Source organism: Lepidothrix coronata, unplaced genomic scaffold, assembly GCF_001604755.1.
Source record: "Lepidothrix coronata isolate B3197 unplaced genomic scaffold, Lepidothrix_coronata-1.0 Scaffold90, whole genome shotgun sequence".
Taxonomy (NCBI): domain Eukaryota; kingdom Metazoa; phylum Chordata; class Aves; order Passeriformes; family Pipridae; genus Lepidothrix; species Lepidothrix coronata.
Genome location: NW_016690270.1, coordinates 2,826,133 through 2,840,199, shown reverse-complemented (window position 1 = coordinate 2,840,199; position 14,067 = coordinate 2,826,133). Strand labels below are relative to the sequence as shown.

Below are 14,067 nucleotides of genomic sequence, written 5' to 3'. Positions count from 1 at the left end.
GGGATTAAGACACATCTCGCGATATTTCCCCCTCCCACCGTTTCCCCCCCCAAGATGGCGGCGCCCACGGAGCCGCCGCCGCTGCCGCCGCCTCAGGGCCGGTTCCGCACCCGGGACGTGCTGGTGCCCGGCGGCCCCTCCGATTTCGGGTCTCTCTTGCTGTCCCCGCCGGTGCTGGCGGGGCTGGAAGCGGCCGGCTTCCTCCGGCCGTCGCCGGTGCAGCTGAAGGCCATCCCGCTGGGGCGCTGCGGGCTGGGTGAGCGGGCGGGCGGGCGCGGGGCTGGGGAGCACCCCGAGGCACCCCGGGGGGCTCCCCTGACCTCTGTGGGGGCTCTTTGCAGATCTCATCGTTCAGGCCAAGTCCGGCACCGGCAAAACATGCGTGTTCGCCACCATCGCCCTGGACGCGGTGCTGCTGGAGAGCCCCGCCACGCAGGTGAGCCCCCGGTTCGCTTTGCAACAGAAAATCCCTCTTTGCAACAGAAAATCCCTCTTTTTGTGGGGGAAAAAGGGCGTTGAAGCCCTTGAGGCACAGCGGTTTAAATCGGGCTTTTGTTGTCAGAGCCACCCTGCGGCTCTCACGTTTAATCCTCGCCCCTCGCAGATCCTGGTCCTGGCGCCCACCAGGGAGATCGCGGTGCAGATCCACGCCGTCATCACGACGATCGCGATAAAAATGGAAGGCTTGGAATGCCACGTGTTCATCGGGGGGACCCCGCTGAACCAGGACAAGAGCAGGCTGAAGAAGTGCCACATCGCTGTTGGCTCCCCAGGTAGGGATGGGCTTCGTTGTGATTCAGGTCCTGTGTGGTCCTTCACAGGACGTAACTGGAGCTCTTGATACCTGGGTGGGGTTTTTTTTTGTTGTTATTAATAGTGCACAGCCTCAAAAGGCTGTGCCAGAGGCATTGAGACGAGCTCTTTTTAGTGAGAAGGTATTTTTAATGAGAGGTTTGGCAGGCTGAGAGTTGCAGCCCGGAGAAGAGAAGGTGGTGTGGAGACCTCACAGCACCTTCCAGTGTCTGAAGGGGCTCCCAGGAAACTGGAGAGGGGACTCTGCACCAGGAACTGGGGTGACAGGGCAAGGATTATTGGGTTCAAACTGAAAGACTGGAAATTTAGGTTGGATATTGGGAAGAAATCCTTCCCTGTGAGGGTGAGGAGGCCCTGGCACAGGTTGCCCAGAGAAGCTGTGGCTGCCCCATCCCTGGAGGTGTCCAAGGCCAGGTTGGATGGGGCTTGGAGCAACCTGGGCTGGTGGAAGGTGTCCCTGCCCGTGGCAGGGGTTGGAACTGGGTGATCTTTAAGGTCTTTTCCATCCCAAACCATTTTGTTTTATGTCTCTGTGATTATCCCAAATATGCCCTTTTTTAAGTCTTACTACAATAAGTAAAAAAAAACATTAAAAGTTCATCATTAGAACCTTTCAGTTCATAACTTCTGAAGTTTTTTTTCCTCTTTTCCTGCTGTGCAGGTCGAATCAAACAGCTCATAGAGCTGGACTACCTGAACACAGCCAGTATCAGGCTCTTCATCCTGGATGAGGCAGACAAGCTCCTGGAGGAAGGCAGCTTCCAGGAGCAAATCAAGTAAGAAAAACCACTCATCCCATGCATTTCTCAGTAGATTAGATGCGTTTTTGTTAATCATTCCCACTTTTATGTCTCCCAGCTGGATTTACTCCTCACTCCCAGCCAATAAGCAGATGTTGGCTGTGTCAGCGACTTACCCCGAGTCCTTGGCTCGTGCTCTGACCAGGTACATGAGGGAGCCAACCTTTGTGAGGCTGAACCCCACTGATCCAAGCCTCCTTGGTGAGTGAACATCCAATTATAGTGATATTGCTGCCAACAGATTAGGAGGAATCTACTAAAACCAAAATATGTACCTTTAAAAGTCATGGTTTTTCATAATTTCGCTCCACACCTGAGTTGTTTAGTTTTATAAAGTATTGATTCCCAGTGAAGCTTCTAGTAGAAGGTGTCCACTAGACCATGGAATGAGATGGTCATTAAAGTCCTTTCCCATCCTGTGATTCTGTGTATTTATGTCCTTTCCCAAACCATCCTGTGATTCTGTGTATTTAAAACACCAGTGACAAATGTAACTCTCTGGGGTTTTTTTTATCCATTCAAAAAAATATTTCAGCTTTTTAAGAAAAACCTCTCTCCTGGAGGTTCTTATTTGGCCACATGTGTGTGTTTGAACTGGAGTTTTTCCCTTTGCCTGCAGTGGCACAGTTGACATAGCACTGTACATGTTTTTCTGGCAACCCTTAATCTGTTCTTTTGGTTTCTTTCCTCAGGGCTGAAGCAGTACTACAAAATTGTGAATTCCCATCCACTTCCACACAAAACATTTGAGGAAAAAACCCAGCACCTGCAGGAGTTGTTCAGCAAGATTCCATTCAATCAAGCCTTAGTCTTCTCAAATTTGCACAGCAGGTGAGAAATTTGAAATAAAATCTGTAGAAAGCAGTGGTTGTAATGTCCAGTCAGGGATAAATTTATGGATAAATTTATGGATAGGGATAAGTTTATGAGACCTGTAAGGTCTCAGAGCACTCTGCAAATTTCAGATCTGAAGTACAGCCTGAGGAATGCAGTTTTATTCCCAGTTTTCCTTGTGTTCTGTGTTCCATCAGGGCTCAACATCTGGCTGAAATCCTGACATCCAGAGGCTTCCCTGCTGAGTGCATTTCAGGTGAGTCCATTCACAACTTCTAATGAACTTATTCTGTTCTATTCTATTGAAATTGGGCATAAATATAACCTGAAATAGGAAAATTAATCTTAAATCTTGGTTTACATGGCCTCTGATTAAATAACTGAGAATAGCATTTGAATCTTCATAAGTCTCTTGAGACTTAATCAGTGTAAAAATTAATTAACATTTAACTTTCTTGTTCTTATATTTGTTTGAGAGCCATTTTTAGGAATGCATTTGCTTGTTTGCAAAGAAAGTTGACTGACATTTGCAGGTTGAAGCTGGGTTTCTTTGGGATGCAGGTGTTGAATTTAAATCTTTATTTCAGTAATCTATGAAAGTTGAAAGCTGGCACCTGCTGCTTATTAGAAACCTTGAATTTTTACTTCAGCTTCCACGGCTTAGGTGTTTAAAATCCATCTAAAATCAGTGCTGTTTAAGTGGGTTAAGCATCTGCATAATTGGCTCCTATTGAAAATCAATAGAATTATCTTTGTAATGAATTACCTTATTTTTCAAGTTCTGTTTGTTCCTTGTTTACTCATTTAAAACTGATATTTGAAGAGGTTTTTCCTCAACCTTATTTTTGATCTCATTTTACAAACCAGTGTTTTTTTAGATTTTTGAGGGGCATAAAGCTGCAAGAATGTACTTTATTTCTAATTTTTATCTTTCCAGGCAACATGAATCAAAACCAACGACTCGATGCTATGGCCAAATTAAAGCAATTCCACTGTCGAGTCCTGATCTCCACAGACTTGGTGAGTTTTTACTGCTCTTGAACAAGCTTTGGACGGGTTTTATTTCAAATTTACTGCCTGCTGTGCACATGGTGCAGCATGCAGGAGTATTGCACATAAAGTTATTCAGAGAATTAGATTTGACTTGGAATTGAACATAAAAGTGCTGATCAAGCACTGCGAGACTGTGTGACTTATTTTCACTGGGAACTTAAAAATTGCCTCCTATTCCTCATCTGGTTGGGATGAGATGAGCTTTTAAGATCTCATCCAACACAAACCAGTCTGTGATTTGGTTCATGAATTAATTTATGTGTTGCTTTGTTGATGCTTTAAAGTTCAAGGGACTTCAGAATTGTTTCCTTTGCATGGGAGCTGTGGGGAGGAATAGTTTGTTTCTCTGGTGCCACAGTGACATTGCAAACAGCTGAACAGAGCAGTGGTTATGTTTGAGATACTCTCAGCTTCTCATTGTTGAGGAATTTTGTTCTTTGGTTGATGGTTTGAGGTGCTGCCATGAGAAGATGTCTCCGTGTTGTCAGCTTGGACTTTTTGATGCTGGGGGGGGAAAAAAAAATAATCCTGGCTTGTATTTGATAAATGGAAGGTAGAAGAAAAATGATTCCTAGTTTTCATGTCCTGTTTTACCTGTAATGCTGTAAAATGGTTGGAAAATTGTAGGTGCTTCATGATGTGTTATAACAATTCAAAGTTCTCATCTGAGTTGGTGGGAGTAACTCCAGGAAGGTTGGACCAGGTGGCCCCACTGTGGCCCCTTCCAGCCTCACCCTGTGCTCCTGTGTTTATTTAAAGCTCTGTTCAGCACAGTCGCTTCTCACTCCCCTTCTCTCCTTCCCATTTTCTCCAGACATCCCGTGGAATTGATGCTGAGAAGGTGAACCTGGTTGTCAACCTGGACGTCCCTGTGGACTGGGAGACCTACATGCATCGGATTGGCAGGGCTGGGCGCTTTGGTGAGAGCCAAATCCATGGATTTATGGAGCTTTCCCTTGCTCTGCTGGCTCTGCTTGGTGATTAATTAATTCCTTTGTGTGTCACAGGCACTCTGGGTTTGTCTGTGACCTACTGCTGCCGTGGGGAGGAGGAGAACACGATGATGAAAATTGCTCAGAAGTGTAATCTGCAGCTCCTTCCTCTGCCAGGTGTGCTCTGGGCTTGGGATGCAGCTGGGATTTGGTTGTTTTGTGCTATTCAGAGCTTCAGGCAAGTCCCCAGGGAGCTGATATGTGGCTTCTCTGCTGGGGCTGCATTACTTTTAGGCCAGGTTTGTCATACTCTCTGCTGATGACTCCTTGTGGAGCTGCTGCAGTTGTGTGGAGCAGTAAAAATGGACTGAGTGCTCAGGGAGAGCAACTCTGCATCCAGCTGTGCTTAAGCAACCACATAACTACCTGGATTTCCAGAAATCTGGTATTAAACCTTGCTCAAGTGTGAAGATACAGCAGTGCAAGGAAGGAGTAATTAAAACAGCAGAATTGCTTCCCTTGCTTTGCCAGAAGCTGTTCTGCTGAAAGGGAGGATTTGCCTTCTTGTCTAAGTTCAAAATAAGTGAAAAATAGATGACAAGGAATGCAGTGCTGTTTGTCCTCATCAGCCTCATGATGCCTTCCATGAAGGAAATGTTCTGGCTCCTTGAGCTCTTCCAAGAATTGAAGGAGTTGGTTTGTGGCCATAATTTAATATTCTACTGTGCAATTTTGCAGAGCTTTGTTTGGGTACTCATTCGAGTTCTAGTGGGAAGGATGGACTTAAAATTAACTGCCTGCTTGTTTCCCTTCTGTGCAGAGCCAATACCTCCTGGAATGATGGATCAGTTTGAAGATGGGGAGGTGGAAGTTAAACCTGCTGTACTTCCAGGACCTTTGGTGAATTGTGACACTGTGTGTCTTAAACCAGAGGAACCAGTGCTGCAGCCTGTCCAGAATAGTTTTCCAGAGGCACCTCAGCCTCTCTCCAGTCTTCCAAGGGATAATTCTGCTGCAGAAAGGCCAAAAAAGTCTCAGAAGCAAAAGCAGATAAAAAAGTGCACAAATCCTGCAAATAAAAATAGTAGAACCCCCCGAACTCCCAGTTGTCACACAGAGCAGAGGAATCAAGTGAAAAGTGTCTCCAGGACAGATGGACATGACAACACTCAGGCTCCAGATGAGGAGGCCTTAAAAAAAAACCTTCCCAAAATTCCATGCTTGTCTTCCTTCAAAAACCAGCTCAACAATCCCTGGAGCTTCTCAGAATTTGTTGAGGACTACGAGTATTTCATGAAAGAAGGATCTGAGAGACAGGTGGAAATTTTGAGGAGCTATTCAGGCCCAGGAGAGCAACGTGAGCTCCCCAGGAACGGGGATGTGGAGTGGGAAGAGATGGGACATCCCACAGAGACAGCAGCAAACGGTGACATTTCTGGTGACAGTGATGGTTCAGACACTTCCAGGGATTCCTTTAGTAGTAGGGAGGATAATTCATGCTTTGAAGCATTTTCCAGGGCTTCCTCTAATGGCAGGGAGAACAACTCATGCTTTGAAGCATTTTCCAGGGCTTCCTCTAATAGTAGGGAGAACAACTCATGCTTTGAAGGATTTTCAGACACACAGGAGAGAAATGCTGTCCCCAAAAGGCATCAGGGTCGTTCAGGCTTCTGTCCTACACCAGAGAAGCCTCAGGAGCCATCCCAGGTCCCAAAGCAAAAGGAAGTGACAAAGAAAGTTCTGAAACAAAATACTAAACAAAAGAAAAGCCACAACCATCAATTCTCGAGTTCTTCCCCGAGGAAAACTGAAGAGGACTGGACCTGCAGCTCCTGGGATGATGCTCCATCTGAGGACTGGAGTTATGAGGACTATTGGAAATGTTATAATGAAGCTTGGCAGAGCTACTATGCAGCAGTGTCTCACTACAGGGAGAGTTACAGGCAGTTCAGCTGGATGAGGGCCTACCACATCAACTCTGTGTATCTCCAGGAGCTCCTGAAAAGTGGGGATTGATGCCCTGCTGCTGCTGGTTGGGGCCAGCAATGGACATGACCCGTGAAAACTCTGCTGGTCTGGAGGACGTTGACAGACAGACATGGTTGGGGATTGAAGAAAAATGTTGTCTTTTTGTAAGCAGCTGTGTTTTGGTAAATGTTTTACACGAGTCCAGTGATGGTGTTACAAGTTGGTAATAAAAGGAAAAGAAAGGCAGTTGGATGCTCTGTTGGAATCTTTACAATCCAAAGTAAACAAAGGATGATCAGAGGCAGCCATGTACATTTAAGAAATGTCACTAAGGAGAAAACACAAACTAATCCCAGTTGTATTTCGTGGAGTCCCAGAATGGTTTGGGTTGGAAGGGACCTTAAAACTCATCTCATTCCAACCCCTGCTGTGGGCAGGGACACCTTCCACTAGCCCAGGTTGCTCTGACCTGGCCTTGGCCACTTCCAGGGATCCAGGGGCAGCCACAGCTTCTCTGGGCAACCTGTGCCAGGGCCTCCCCACCCTCTTGCTTGACTTGTCTTCCCTGTGGTTTTGGGTGAAGAGGAATTCCCTGTAACTCCATAGCCTGTTTGTAGTGGGTGATCATTCCACGTTCCACAATTCTCTTGGTAAACACCAGGCACTGATTATATCCTGGTTAAGGGAGGGAGTGAACATGCATCTCAATGCCTGTATTGCTAATTTAAATCCAGTTAATTACCACTGTATAAATAACATTCTCTAGCAAGGTGTGCAGCCCAAGGATGGTTTAATTATGGAGAGAACGTGCAGCAGTCGTAAGTGTTCTGTCCCTCTGGGTGCAACAATATCAAACTTGCCACACTTACAGGAAAGCTTTAATTAGAACTGAAATTACCTATTAGTGCTAAAGCTAATTGATGTTTCCTGTTTGGCTTGCAGTGCCTGGTATGGAGCTGTCCTGAAGCAGGAAAAGATGGGAGTGCTGGCTGGCTTAGGGTGCTGACCCTGGGCTGACTCTGCACTGATTTTGAAACTTCATCTTTTAGCTTTTAGAATGTTTGGGATCATTAGACATTTTCTTCAGCAACTTCCCTTGATTTCTCAGGGTTCCAATGTTCCCCAGAGCACCTACAGTGTGCTTTTTTTTTTTTTCTTCTTCTTTTCTTTTGTTTTCTTTTCCTTGTGCAGACTTAAGCTGGAATTTTCTCAGCAGTGCATCCTACCTATGAACTGCCCTTCCCAGGAGACTTGCTGCTTTAAATTGGTGCTCTGGGTGTCTCCAGGGCTGTTGGATTGCTCACCTTCAGCCACTCTTATTTTTAGAAACACACAGTTTTCCCTCAGCTCACACAAACCACTTGGCCTGAGTGTTCCTGTCACCCTTACAAAATTCCCTGTGCAAATCCTGTGCTGTCCCCGGTCTTTCTGACCTTTTTTTGTGGAGTGGTGGGTCTAAACTTTAACCTGTGTGATCCAGACTCGTTTTTCAGCGTGCAGGAGGTTTCTAACACTGATTTAGCTCGGGAATGGTGTGGGAATGCAGCCCAGGATGGGCTCTGGGGCTGTTCTGGGCTGGTGTGAGAGCAGCTCACTGGGGCACTGAGGGCTCCTAGTGGGACTCAGCCTTTACTACAAGAGAGGAAAGTGTGTGTAAGCTGTTAGGAGTCACTTAATAAGAGTTTTTAATTTCTGCTTAAATAATTTTGTAGATTTTAGTGATGCCTCCAAGTGCTTTTTTTCTGGCAGCTCTCCTTGTTTTAGGATCAGCTTGTTTTGACCATGTCTACAACACAGAATGCAAGACTGGCCTAAACAGCTGAGGCTGAAAAGAAAGGCATAATACATGCTCTTATTAATTATTAATATTAATAGATCTTGTTAGAAGTATTTTTCTTTCTCTACTTTTTTCCTGCCTTACTCCCTTTGCATCACAAATTACACCAGGGAGGGGCTTCACCTCGATTTTGTTTGCAGAGTTTGATGATTTTGTCTCCAAGACGAATTTTTTTGCAACCCTAAACATCCAAAAAGAGGGGTTTCACTTCAGTGTCTGCGTTATTGCTCTGCTGTGACAGCTCAGTGTTTTCATTAAATAAGAGCTATTAGTGTTTAAATGCAACCTGACTTAGTTAAACACCCAAAGTTCTCCGAAAGAACCTCCCAGGATTTGGTTTGTATTTTTTTTCAGAAGAAATCTCCAGCATCATGTTGGTATTTGTGGCACATACTCTGTTTAATCCGGATTGGATACATCAGGTACAGCAGTGGCACAAGACTCAATACTGTAAATGATATACAAGTTTCAACATATGCACTACAATTCCAAAAGAAGACAACAGGAAACTTGGTTCTTCTAGAAAGTTGTTCTCAAATGAAGCTACCTGCAGCTGTGTCCAGTACAGTTCGGATCTGTCCTCTGTAAGCAAAGCCCACTTAGAGTATGAAAATAGAAAATGATAAAGGTTGAGAGCTTCTCAGAACATAAAACTCCTAAAGGAAACACCACTGGAATGCCAGACTGGTTTATCAAAAAGAGACCATCACACCAGTGTGGAAGATGCTCCACTGGCCCAGGGTGGGAGCTCCTGGTTGGGGTGGCACCAGAAGGGAGAGGAGCCCTCAGTGTGGGTGGTGCCTTCCCCCCAGCCAGCTGAGAGTCCTGGACTAGCACTAACTGAACCCAAAAGGGAAAGGAACACGTGCACACGGATACACACAAAGGAACAGACCTGACTGAGAACACAGGAAGGGGTTTTTTCACGAGCTCTTTGTCACCTGGTCTTTCTCCCGTTCCCCCCGAAGCCTTCCCGGCACAGGTTTTGCTTCCCCAACACCAGCAGCAGTTCTGGGGCACTGTCTGCAGAATTCCCTGTGGCTGCAGAATTCCCTGTGGCTGCAGAAGTCCCTGTGGCTGCAGAATTCCCTGTGGCTGCAGAAGTCCCTGTGGCTGCAGAAGTCCCTGTGGCTGCAGAATTCCCTGTGGCTGCAGAAGTCCCTGGGGGATTTTTGGGGGTGTCATGGATGGGGCTTCACTTATTGCAAGAGGAGGGGTTGGTTTCCCTACGGGTTGGATAACTGGCAGAGAGGTGAAATGACTTCTTTGGGGTCTCTTAGTGGTTCATCAGGACCACCAGGAGCAGAATTCCCAGTGCTCAGTCTCCTGGCTCTGATCCTTGTGCTCCCTGCCTTCCCCTTGCTCTTACAGGATAAAATTATTAAAGAGCTTATGGCAAGTGAGAAGCCTAAAAACCTGGGCTTTAAAGCCACATATCTACTGCAGTTGGCCTAAAGGGTTGGAGAAAAAGAAGTGATTGAAAAGAAAATCAATTAAGATAGACTAGATGGGCAAATTATGTGGAAAATTCACCTAAATTCAAAAGCAGAATGAAATCTGCTGATATTCACAGCCATCCATGAGTGCCTTGTAACTCTGCATTAGTCCAACATGGAAAAACATGACAGGATCCAAGGGGTGTTTCAGCACAGGAATGAAACATAATTCGTAATTTACTGAATATTCTTTATAATGCACGTAAGACACAACATGTTTGCAACCTCTTTACTTAAAGAAGCAAAATATTTGAAGAAACTTTGCTTTCTTTAGCTGTTATTAATCTGATTTTCGTGTAAGCTGCCTAAACTAGAAGGATAAATGCTGGGTTGCAGTTTATTATCAACAGTTTTAGGTTAAACAAGTGGCACCGATTAAATTTAGTCTTTCTGGCCAATTAAAGAAGGATGTATTTTGAATTATCCATTAACTTTATTCCACACTGAGGCCATGTGTGTTACTTAGGTTATCTTTCCCCTGAAACTTCTAACAATGATAATTATTTAATGGATAAAAGTGGTCTCTGGGAGAAGAATTTGCTGTAGAAAGTTTTATATTCCTCTTGTGGAAAGGAGAATCATTTCAATGGTGCAAGGGAGTACAAATGGCAGGAAGAGAGGAGAAAATAAGGAGAGAATTATGGCTGAACAGCTGGAGAAAAATCCTTGGCATTGAGGTCTGTCACTCTGGAAAAAGCTCCCCAGGGAAGTAGAGGAAGTCCTTGGAGAATTTTAAATCTAATTAAATCTAAAAGAGCAGTGCCATATATCACAGTGAAGGATCCTGTGCTAGCAGAGGAGAGATTAAATTTTATAATCCTTGAATTTTTGTGTGCCAAGATGTGTCATCTGTGGCCTCTTCTTTATGGGCGTCCTTAAGATTTTTAAGGAAAATGAAAGTAAAAGGTGGATTTTGGACAGAGTAGATGGAAGTCAAAGCCTACATGTGAAAGATATTTCTCATCATTCTCTGCCACTTGGGTGTGACTCCTGTTTGCAGCCCAATGCCAGGTGGGAAGAGAGGAAATCTATGAACAGAATGTGCTGAAAGCCCATGAAAATATTTCTTTTCCCCTCTGAAAAAAACGTTGGAAAGGAAACCAAATGCTCCGAAAATTGGATATTTTTGCTATTGCTTTTTGTACAAAGAACCCATTTTTATCTTTTTTTTTTTTTTCCCCCCAAGAACCTTTTCTAAAACTATAAAAAGTAAGGAATTAGGGGAGGGGGAAAGGCTTGGACATGATCTGCCAGCACACTCCTGGTGGACAGTCTGGCCAACGGGCTTGTTTTCTAGAACCTGCCTCTTTTCCTGGATGCTTCTCCTCTCAGAGGGAGCCCACAGCTGGAGAAGCCTCAGGAATGACCAGGATTGCTGGGGGAGGTGCTGGTTTTTGGGTTGGGATCCATGGACATGCCTGGCCCCGGGACAGGGAGGGCGATGCTGGTCAGACTGGGCAGCACTGGGACCACTGGGGAGAACAGTCCACACCCTCCAGGTAAAGTCCTGGCTGAGGAATTTTCAGGATTGGCTTGGCCTTATCTCAGCAATGGTTTATAAGCTGCTATTTGAAGATTGTGAAGATCTCTGTGGTTTAGGGAGGCTGATTTGCCTCCCTTTACTGAGGGAAGAAGCGGCTGCAGTGCCATTCCCGGGCTCTGCTCTGCCAAGGCTTTCCCTTTCTCCCTGTTTTCCTGCCAGGGATGCTCCGTTGTGCCCTTCCAAGCCCTGTCTGTGCTGTTTCAGTGCTTTCCCCACAAGGATGGGGCTGGTTTTGGGCAGTGCAGGAGGGGTTTCAGAGCACATTTCCAAGCGCTTTCGGGAGCGTTACTTCAATTCCAGGATAAAGGGAGCTATTGCCTCCACTAAAAATATTTTTAGCCCTGTTCCTCTGGGCTCAGATTCCCTTAATTTTGCCTGGTTTTATGCTCTGAGAGTCTGGCTGTGTGGGGCAGCACCTGCCCAGTTCATGGCAGAAGAGGCAAACCACAGATTTCTGAGCAAGGATAACAATTCCTCTTCCATGGAAGAGAGCAGAGGCCGTGGCTGCCTTGACAGGCTGAGCCCAAGCAGCCACCCAGAAACCCCTAGGGCTGGCTTTCCTCCTTATTTTTATTTTTTTCTTTTAAAAATGTTGAACTTTACATATTTTTTTTTTCCCCAAAAAAAGCCTTTTGATGGACAGCAATTAAAAGCCCCAGGAGTGCTTTGGCCGAGGGCTGCTACAATTGCTGTTTACAGACAGAGAGATGGGTGCAGAGAGGTGACAAATCCATGACAAATCGGGAATAAGGAAGGCAGCACCAAGAATCCGTGTTGAATCCCTGATTCTCTGCGATTTTTTTCATTCCTGTGCCCTGTCAGCACATCTCACCCTCACTCTGTGCCAGCATCAATGAGGTTGCAAGGTGGGAGGTTGGTGGAGAGCAAGGCCTCTGATCTACAAGGGTGAGGGTGCAGATGATGACAGTTAATGAAATTAAAGCCAAGATTAAATTAAAACATCGAGAAAAAAACCTCAATAATGGTAAGATTAACTGCAGCACAACCTCCTACAGGAAGCAGCAAAAGGCAGAGCATTTTAATCATTAAAAACCAGGGCTAAACATAGTTTTGGGGAACATATTGCAGCACTGGGATAAATGAGTAGAAGCTGGTGCAGCTACTGGAGGCTTAGCCATAATTCTAGTATTCCTGGGATGTTGTAGGATTCTAAGGAGGGCAGTGGGTTAATGCATCAGCCATCAAGTCCACTCTACAGACAAGCAGCAGTGCTACCAAAGCAGGTTGTCAGCTCCTATGTGTGAGTCAGCATGGAGGTCTATGAATTCTCTATACATGTGTGTGTGTCTGGGGTTATTTATATGTGGATGTGGATGTGGCTGTAAATATTACATCAGGATAGGTCGGGGCAGATGTTAAAAAAAAGGTCATCCCTTTGCTGGATCAGCCTCAGACGTGCTTTGAGTTGTTCTTTTAGCCCTGGTGTTGGTGAAACCCCTGCTCAGAGTAGGACACTTGTTGTCTTTCCTCGTTCTCTACAAGCTGTTGGGGGGTGGTGCCTCACCCTTCGTGGGGTCACTGAAGAGGTTTGGGCACCAGCACAGGGATCAAACGAGTGGGAAGGTGGCTGATGATGTTCCTCACCCTGCCCTTCCTGGCTCACACCACGGATCTCCCCCTTGGAATGGGAGAAAAAAGTTGCTCACGTGGGGGGGCAAAACTTGTTGTGTTTCAGGTCCCTGTGTTTCCTCACAATAAGTCATTCCTAGAAGGATCTCAGGGGTAGGACTGGCCACAGCTTGGTCAGAAGGATGAGCCACTTGGCAGTACCACCCAGTGCTCTTCAGTTTGTGGCTGATTTAGAAGTCCAGGATTAGGCTTTTCCCAAACTAAGGGTCGGGCTGTGAAAAGAAAACGCTGTCTCTGTAGCACACGTTCTCAGGTGTTTTCCACACTCCAGTACTGCTCCCCCTTCCCATCAGATCCTGTGCTGAGCCTGGAGAACTAAAACTGCTCATCTATCCCCAAAATCAGTGCAACCCAGAAGCCACTGCTGAGACAACTGGAGCCCTAAGACTGTGAAAAAGCCAAATACCTCTCTGTCCATGCAAGATATTTGGCTCTGGGGTTAATTATTATCAAGTATAAATCCAGACATTATTTGGCTACTATTTACAATGGGTTGTACGTCCAGTGCTAGCAAAGAAATTTCTACATAGAACCCAAAAATTAAAAAGCATGGGCATACATTACAAGAAACCTCTGTTAGACTTATGAATGCTTGATGCAGTTGAGTTCAGTGCTTTCATTCTTTGCCATTTGTGTGCACAGTATTAAAAAAGAATCCTACCATTTTTTTTTCCTTTTTAAAAATACAGAACCGTAGTCTAGTCACACTCTTACAAGTAAGTGATAACAAAAATAGAAAGCAGATACCCATGTGGGACTAAAACTCTACTAAAGCCTGTCTTTTTTTTTTTTTGTTGGTTTTTTTTTTGTTTGTTTGTTTGTTTTGTCGTTAAGTTTTTTCCTCCACAAATATGTTTTCACAGACAATAATTAGCAGACAAACACACTGTTTGCAATTGCACTGTATTGACTTAAAAGGCGGGTACAAAATTGTCTAAATAAAGAAATGCCATCCAGGGTGAGAGAGAGGGGTGTGTGTGTGTGTGTGTGTGTGTGCTGACACATGCTTGTGTTTCCCAGTCATGGGAACGTGCTCTGCCCTTTGGAATTCAGTGTTTTCCTGCTGCACACACTCACACACACACACACACACACACACAGAGGAATGGAGAGAGATCTCTGTGACAGGTGGCTTCTCTTT

At 45.3% G+C, this 14,067-nt stretch overlaps 1 protein-coding gene across 1 annotated transcript; it reads left to right on the top strand.

The window, feature by feature from the left end:
• Positions 1 to 50: 50 nt before the first annotated feature.
• Positions 51 to 6,661, top strand: DDX20 (DEAD-box helicase 20). Its single transcript, XM_017821439.1, has 11 exons — positions 51 to 256; positions 342 to 436; positions 605 to 773; positions 1,475 to 1,589; positions 1,672 to 1,814; positions 2,306 to 2,444; positions 2,645 to 2,703; positions 3,385 to 3,467; positions 4,315 to 4,420; positions 4,508 to 4,609; positions 5,253 to 6,661. Exons 1-11 carry the CDS (start codon positions 55 to 57, stop codon positions 6,446 to 6,448), a joined length of 2,409 nt encoding a protein of 802 aa, XP_017676928.1. The 5' UTR covers positions 51 to 54; the 3' UTR covers positions 6,449 to 6,661.
• Positions 6,662 to 14,067: the final 7,406 nt, after the last annotated feature.